General features: G+C 39.7%; 1 protein-coding gene across 3 annotated transcripts in view; it reads right to left on the bottom strand.

Annotated features, from left to right (window-relative positions):
• FAM184A (family with sequence similarity 184, member A) overlaps nt 1-8,777 on the bottom strand; it is a 210,548-nt gene that overhangs the window by 124,888 nt on the left and 76,883 nt on the right. For 2 of the 3 annotated variants that reach the window (XM_006839885.1, XM_006839884.1), the window contains exon 1: nt 2,534-3,392. In XM_006839885.1, coding sequence (XP_006839948.1) covers nt 2,534-3,193 — 660 coding nt within the window. In that variant the 5' untranslated portion in view covers nt 3,194-3,392. Of the gene's footprint in view, nt 1-2,533; nt 3,393-8,777 lie in introns of those variants that run through there. The other variant, XM_006839883.1, reaches the window with a different exon arrangement.

The following is an 8,777-nucleotide window of genomic DNA, read 5'->3' as shown; positions in this document are numbered from 1 at the left end:
AATGAAACAAGCTATATGAATGGTTGAATGTGAAGCTGATGATGTGCCCTGTAAACTTTCACTCAATCCAAAATAAAAACATTTAATAATAATAAAAAAAAGATTATATGATTCAATTGTGAGTGACTGTTAATAGGGTTAATTGTGATTGTAAAAATGAATTATAGAAGATGTAACTGTGAAAGAGGGTAGAAAGCAATCCTTCATGTATGAAAGTGCCAATGGGTAGAAAAGTCTGTGGTATAGTGAATTACAGCTTTTCTACCATAATCTTTGTAATTCTCATAAAATGATTGCATAGGACCATAAAAATAGGGGGTTGTTGTTTTGGTTGTTGTTAGGTGCCATCGAGTCGGTACCGACTCATAGCGACCCTATGCACAGCATAACGAAACACTGCCCGATTCTGGGCCAACCTCACTATTATTGCCACGCTTGAGCCCAGTGATGCTGAAACTTGGCCAATCCATCTCATTGGGGGTCTTCCCCTTTATCTCTGACCCTCCACCTTACCAAACATGATATCCTTTCTCCAGCAACTAGTCCCTCCTGACAATTTGTCCAAAGTATGAGAGATAACGTTTGGCCATCCTGGCCTCCAAGGAGCCATCTGGCTGCACTTCTTCCAATACAGATCTGTTGGTTCTTTTGGCAGCCCATGGTACTTTCATTATTCTCCTCCAACACCATAACTCAAGCATCAATTCTTCTACGGTCTTCCTTACTTACTGTCCAGCTTTCGCATGCATATGAGGTTATTGAAAATACCATGGCTTGGGTCAGGCGCACCTTAGTCTTTTGAATCTGACAACTCTAATGTAGACTGGTTAGTTTTGCCATCATGCTAGGTTTAAAAGTAACCAGCTCAGAAGCAGAGACAGATGATCCCAGGACTATCAAGAAAAAAAAGCTGCAAGTGGAGCATGAAAATTCCTGCTCAGAAAGCGGTGGCAGCATCAGAGAAAGAGAGGGAGAGTGTAGCAGGTTTCCCAGATAGGACTGAGGAAGCTGAGTGTCTTTGGGCAGGAGTCTGCAAAACTGGTTGCCCTTTAGGCATTTTTTCACAGAGTTAAAAGGAGTTTTGTAACACTTGCCAGAGCAGGGCAGAAGCCAAGGGGCCACATGGCTGAGAAGCTTGAGGACAAGTGGTATGGTTGAGAAGGGACGCTACTGACCAGAGAACTGCTGTTTCCTAAGCTGTTTCTGATTCTAAATTGTACTCAGTTAACATCTCAAAAAAGGAGCTCTGGTAGCGTAGTGGTTATGAATCGGGCTGTGAACCGCAAGGTCAGCAGTTCGAAACTACCAGCTGCTCCACGGGAGAAAGATGAGGCTTTCTGCTCCCATAAAGATTTACAGCCTTGGAAACCCTGTTCAGAGTTGCTATGGGTCGGAACCGACTCAACAGCACTTAACAAAAACACAACAACATCTCTAAAAAGCCCCATCATCTTGAGTATTGTTTGTGAGTCCTATGTGGCCAATGCAATGAATTACTGTGGTACATAGTGAATTATCTAAGATCTCGTCTGGTCATAGTCTCTAACTCTCACCAAACAAGATTTCTGCACAAGAGAAGGTGGGAGAAGATACTGATAGGAAGACATGTTTTAGGGTGTATGTTAGCAGAGTTCATTGTAATTGTAAAAACTTGAAACTCTAGCATGAGTATAAAATAACTCCTATCTCAGAAGCAGGAGGAAGGATGTCATTACTATCAAAAGCCAGGAGGGGAACACATCCTTTGGACTCCAAGTTCCCTGTGTGGTGAACTCCTCAACCCGGAGACAGAAAGCTGTGACAGTAGAGGAGTGGCAGAGGAGCAGCATCAGCAGAAACAAGAACCAGAGCATCAAACAGAGCAGTGAGTTTCCTAGTGCTGAGACCAAGTAAAGCTGACTCTGGGCAGGAAGCTTGCCTCCAGATACATAAGTTTGCTGACCCATGGAGCTAGAGCTGAGTGCCTTCAAGCTGAAGCTTATGGTGGAGTGGTATGTTCTGTAGGCATTTATCAGCAGCTGACTGGAATCCAAATTATAACGTGTAAAGTTCCCTAATAAATGCCACAACTTTGAGTATGGGGTCTGAATTCTGTGTGGCCATTGCCACGGATTATTAAACCAAATTGAGTGGAGAGTGTTGTGGGAGGTATGGTTGGTACTTTCCTAAGTCTAATATGTTAACTGTCCCAAACCACTTATGGAAAACCAACATGTTATTTTAATAAAATCTTTTCATAAACAAGCAGCAAGAGTTTAAGGCTATCTCCTGGGGCATTAATATTAAAATTCTAGTATGAAACAATAACTAGTGTGTAACAAAACTTATCCCATCATTGATTTTCTCACAAAAGGAAAAACAGTAAAAGTAAAAGAAGAAGAAGAGAAAAAAGTTAACAGCAGTCTGAATGAAAAGAGGATTCTAAGCTAGTCATATTACCCCATGCTCTACAAACCAAATATATTTAAAGGAGAAAAATGAGGCAGGACTAGGGGGAGGAATCTGCGTGTTGAATGGCATATGTTTTACTTACCTGAACATTGTTCTCTGCTGTAGCAAGTGCCTTCTGTAGCTTTTGGCATTTGTCACGAAGACTACCAGCTTCATCCTGTACCATCTGTAACTCTATCTTTAACTTTCCTATGGTTTTCCGTAAAATAGCTTCTTGCCCCTGAAATTCTTTTCTAAGATCAGCTTCCTTTTCTTTGCTAGCCTGTAGGCTTTCTGCTGTAAAAAGCTGAGACCTTTTCAAAGTATCAAGCTCGCGTTCATAAAAGGATTGAGCTTTATTCAATTTGCCTTCATAATCCTCAATTAATTTTTTCCGTTCATGTCTTAGCTCTTCAAGTGTTTTGTTTAAGGCCTCAACCTCCATTCTGTGCAGCTCCTCTGCCTTCTCCTGTCCTTTATTTACAGAGGCGCTATGATCCTGTTGTGACTTCAGCAGCTCTTGGATCTCCCGTCTGTGAGCAGTTCGTAACTCTTCCAGTGCCGATCGTTTATCTTTTTCAAACTGTACTTGGAGTTGTCCGAAGCTCTGTAACTTTTCCTCAAATTTCTTTCTAATCTCTTCAACTTCTCTAGACATGGTTACTACACGTTGGACATGTTGGGCTTCTGCACAAAGCTGCATGTCCTCCACTCTGTGCTTATAAGCTTCAAATTCTGTCAAAGCCTGCTGCTTCATTTTCATGTGATCTTCTAGTGAAGCTTCTAAAGCTTGAATCTTTCTCTTAAGGTCCAGTTCCTCTGTTACTCTGCTTTTATACTGCAATATTTTTTCTCTTGTTTCTGCAAGAATTTGTTGGATTTCTTCTTCATGAGCATCCTTGAGGGCTTGAATTGCAGATTCATGCTCATCATTTTTAGTGTTCAAAGCATATATTACCTGCATGAATTTAGAGAAGGTGGAAAAATTCATTAAACCATATTCTTTTCCAACTTGAAGTTAATTATTTCATTTGACTGATAATTTTCCATGCACATAATATTAGTGATACCCGTAGTGACCCAACAGGATTGAGTAGAACTACTCCATAATGTACCCAGACTATCACCTTTATAGAAATGGACTGTGACATCTTTTTCCCAGGGAGTGGCTAGTTAAATATGAATTGCTAATCTTTTGGTTAGCAGTCTAGTGCTTAACCACTGTGCCACCAGCATTCTTCTAATATTGACTATTACCTTACTTACTTATGCAATGCTATCAAGTCATTAAGTCATTTCTCACCTTGCAGTTAGAAGCCCATATTCATTTTCTAAGTCCCTTTTGGCTTGTTTTGTGTGTAGTTGTTTTTTTTCCTTTAAGTTTTTATGGCAGATTGAGTGTATGTTTACAGGGAAGATCTTCAGTTTTACATTCAATAAATCATACAACTTGTTTCATCACAATGATTACATTCCTCTCCATGTACCATTAGATAACAGTATTTCTCTCAATTCCCTTTAGCTCTTTTTTTAATTAAAACAAAACAAAACAAAACAAAACACTCAGGCATATATAATTTACAGCACCAAAGGGCATATTCTGCAAGTCTGCATCATGACCATCATCTCTTAGTCCCTCTCTTCCCATGAATCTAGAGTTGTCAACCACTCCCCCTCTCCATGTCCCCATCTCTGCCAACATCTCTGGCATCGCTGCTTCTCTGGATAAGGTCCCACATTCCGCTTGTGCTCTTCTTCCTTGATGGTCCTAGGAGTGTAAGATTAACTGCTCCTCCATTTTTGTTACAAAACTTGTACCTCCCAGATCCTCTGAATTTGTTCTTATAATTTTATTCTGTTCTCGACTCTTCCATTTGTTGATTGACTTCCAGGTGATGCTGCCACATACATCAATCTCTGTTGTCTGTTCTTGTTGGTACTCTGTCCAGAGAACCCAACCTTTAGGATGTTTTTCATAGCAGCAGGGTTGGCTTTGGCAAAATCCCTTAGCTCTTGTTTATCCTGGAATGTTTTGATTACACTGTCATATTTGATTGACAGCTTTGCTGGGTAGAGGAGTCTTGGTCAGCAGTTTTTTTTTCTATCAGGGTTTTATGTATGTCTCCCCATTGCCTTCTTGCCTGCATGGTTTCTGTTGAGAAATCCGAGCTTAGTATGATTTGTTTGCCTTTGTATGTTACACATCTCTTTTCCCTAGCTGCCTTCAGGATTCTGTCCTTATCTTTGATTTTGGAGAGCTTGATTATTGTATGTCTTGGTGTTTTTCTTTTAGGGTCTATCTTTCCTGGGGTTTGTTGAGCTTCTTGGATACTTATCTCATTGCTTTTCATGATATTCAGGAAGTTTTCTTCCAAAAGTTCTTTAACTATTTCCTCTGTGGACTTGTGTGACTCTTCATGTTCTGGAATGCTGATAATTCTTAAGTTATTCTTCTTCATGTTGTCTAACATCTTCATTTTTTTTTTATCCTTTTTTCTGTTTGTTCTTCTATCTTAGTGGTATTGAGAGATTTATCTTCTAGTTCACTAGCTCTGGCTTCCATCTCTTCAATTCTACTCCTTTGCCCTTTCAGTGAATTGTCCATTTCTGATATTCTATTATTAATCGTTTGGACCTCTTTCTGTAGGTTTTAAATTGTTTCCAATGCTGTATCTATCTTACTTAATTGCTCCTATAGCGCTTTCTTGACTTCTTTCTTATTTATCTCAACTCCATTATAAAATGTTTTGATATACTTTATAATCATTTTTCTGAATTCCTTTTCAGGCATTTCCAAAGTCTGCCCTCCTTCCAGTATGGAGTGTAGGTCTACATCCAGCTCATTTGTCTCAGTCACTTTATCTCGTTTCTGGACATATGCTGATATGGTCATCTGTTTCTGTTTTTTTTGGCATATTCAGTGGTTACCTGTGGCCTTAAAACTTAGATGGGTGTGTATTCTTGTATTTTTTATGTTTTCTGATTGCCTCTAGGTAGCTGTGATCAGGAGATGGGCTTCCCTTTTCACTCTTCTTCCTGAGAAATTTCAAGATGCCACTGTCAGTCATTATGATGTAACCCAGAATTTAATTTTTGGCCTGTTTCCTTTTTAGTCTGCCTATCCTACTCCACAACCCCTATTCTGGCCTTTTTCCTAGTGATAAACAGTTCAGGGCTGGCTGTGGCTGTTTTGCGCTGCCGTTTGGATTTAAGTGGACACTGTCCCTTTAAACTTCCAGGAGATCTGTGCGCATGTGTAACAGAACCCTCCAGGGATGGGGGTTGGGTGTCTGCTCACTCCGGCACCCCCTCTAATCACCAGAATGGAGGTGCACAGACAGGAGACACCAATAAGCAGATATGAACAAAGAATATCCACACCTTTATCTCTGTAGTTCTGTCAGGCGTCCATGGCCGATCTGATCCTTCCCCAGTTCCGTCTTGCCCAAGATGGTTGCTCAGGGAGCAGCTGAGCACCTTGGATTAGAAAGCACTGGATTTCTTGCTTCTGCTACAAATTTCACTGGCTGTAAGCCTTCCAACTTTCTAAATAATCCCTTTATAAGTGGTTCAGAGTTCTGCGACCATCCCGTGAGCTTGCTTGGTCCGGTATTCTGTGTTGTTGCTGATGGAGCTCCTCACTACACTTCTACCTTATCTTCCATCTTGTTTGTTCTCCCCCTTTTGGCCTGTTTTTAAAGCTGATCCTCTTCTCTCCTAAATTCCTAGTGGTTTCCATGTGAAATTTAATTAATATTTTTCTGCTCACAGAAAACCTACTACATCACTTGTTGTTTGTGGTTAAGTACTGTCAAGTCGGTTCTGACTCATTGAGACCCTGTATAGAGTTTCCAAGGAGCTGGCTGGTGAGTTTGAACTGTCAACCCTGAAGTTCAAATCGACCTTCAGGACAAGTGTTTATCCTATGGCACCATAACAGAAAAGGTCCTTAATAATGGCTATGTTGTTAAGTACCATCAAGTCAGTTTCAACTCACAGTGACCTGTATAAGGTTTCTGAGGAATGGCCTGTAGGTTTGAACTGCTGACCTTCTGGTTCAAATAAACTTTGTGGTCCAGTGCATTACTTTGTAGTGCTATACCAGGGCTCCTATATTGGCTACTGTTGTTAACAGTCATCGAGTCAGTTCCAACAGATAGCGATTCTGTATAGGATTTCCAAGCAGCTGGTGAGCTTGAACCATTGCCATTGTAGTTCAAACCGAATTTGCAGTCTAGTGCATTCACCCACAGCACCATTAAATACTGAAACTTCATGTAATTGCTTTTGTACTCGGTAGACTAATTTGGTTAGCAAAATTTTAGCTCAGCATAATTTTAAGATCTATATTTGAAGAATTTTAAATTATGACTTTAAAACATATAAAATTAATGTTTTACTATACATGACACAGTGAAGAGGAAAGGAGCAAAGGAAGTCACCTGGCCTAAGAGAACAGAGTTCTTCTGTGGACCATATAGCATCTCAGGACTGTGATCAAGAGACTGACTTATAGTAATAAGTCTCTAACTTACATTGGTATCTTGGAAGTACGAGATTTTGCACAAGTGGGAACTCTAGGCCCTAAGTTTCCCCGAAGGCCTCTTTCATTTACTTAATATCTTGTGCATTTTACATTTTTCATATTCATATTCTAGTTTCCTTTTGGCCTGTTTTTAAAGCTGATCTTCTTCTCTCCTAAATCCCTAGTGGCTTCCATGTGAAACAGAATTAATATTTTTCTGCTCACATATCAAGTACGATAGTTATTCTCACTGCCTCATTTCCCCCTGTCTCCAAGAAAGTCTGATTTCTAGAGTCAATGTTCCAAGCATAGGTCTTAATTTTCATTTTATTCCTTAGATTTTAATGATTTCATTGAGATTTCCCCAACCTTAGTTCCAAATGACCAAATATTCCTTGCATAATAATGCTCTTATACTTCTTATACACACCACACTTCTGGGTTAAACTGTACAATACTCATGTCTGATACTTAAAGAGATATTCGTTTTCTTTCTCCTGAAGTGAAAAGGAAGAAATGTTAGGGAGGTGGACAAGATACAATTCAATAATCTAAAAACTAAAAATCAGTGTCTTGGAGCTTTGCTCATTTGGATGTGATCTTTCCACTGGCTTTAGAAACGAATTCCAGCACCTGAGTCCAGTAAGTACAATTAAGACACAAAAGTGTTATCATTTTTGTATAGAATTTGGTTCATGCGGTCTGAGACAACCAAGGCAGACAGCCTGGCTCTCCAAATATCCCTGGTAATTCAGATCCTACTTGCTAATTATAAGCTAACAGCCTCTAGGTCTGCAGCTGCACTTGCAGGGGGAGAAATATACAATGGGAGACCTATCCTACTGCAGAGATTTCATTCTCAATATATTAAGGGCTTTGTCTTCTAGACCAAGAAGATGCAACCATATTAAAGGCAAATAGACTGAGAAATGGCAGGAACCCAGCTGTCTTGCCATAAATACCTATTTTCCTGAGAGTTCCACAAGGAAAATATGTACACAGAAGGAAGTAATACGCATTCACTGTTTCTCTATCTCACTCTCTAACCTTAATTCCAAATCCCAATTTATGTCTCTAATCTGCTACCATGGATTCCATGGAGGAATTCTTTATCTAGATTAGGAGCAAACTTAAAGGTAGCTTCAAACCCAAGAAAGTTGTGTGGTTTCCCTTTCATTTTCTGGAACCAGGCTAAGGGCACTAAGGAAGTAAAAGGCAAACAGCCAGAGGGAAGCCCACATGTCACAGTATATAGAGAAGAGATAGTCTAAACCACAGCTTCAGGTTTTTCCAGAGGAGGTCAGCATCCATCTCCCACTTCATTTTCTACCCACATGGGAGAAGAGATGATTCAAAGAGAGAAGCAAATCACACTCTTGGTATTTTGCTCCAGGACATAATCTTGAAAACTATCAATTCATGGTTGATTCCTTATCTTTGGGGACAGAAAGGTGGAAAGGGATCTAGTATTTCATTTCTCTTCAGTCTTTAAAGAGTCAGCACCAAGTCCGCCCTTGTCGACAAAGCCTTCCAAGACCACCCAAATCCATAGGAGTTTATCTCTTCATTACCTCCACCACCTCCATTTCCTTACCACCCACTCACTCCTGAAACCCAGCAAATGTTTGATTAGTTAAATTTGGGAATGGACTTTGGAAAAAGTTTTAACGATATTAAAGAATATATATTAAAAAGTCAAAAAAAGCAGTTGTGGGTATAAAAGCACAGTAGCACATAAATATGTGAATAAAAGAGGTAAGAAAGTGTTAAGTTAGAAAGAATGGAATTTAAGGAAAGCAAAATACCTGATAAATAACAAAAA

The sequence above is a fragment of the Chrysochloris asiatica genome, unplaced genomic scaffold (genome assembly GCF_000296735.1).
Source record: "Chrysochloris asiatica unplaced genomic scaffold, ChrAsi1.0 scaffold00027, whole genome shotgun sequence".
In the NCBI taxonomy this organism is placed as follows: Eukaryota; Metazoa; Chordata; class Mammalia; order Afrosoricida; family Chrysochloridae; genus Chrysochloris; species Chrysochloris asiatica.
This window is presented reverse-complemented; position numbering and strand designations above follow the sequence as displayed.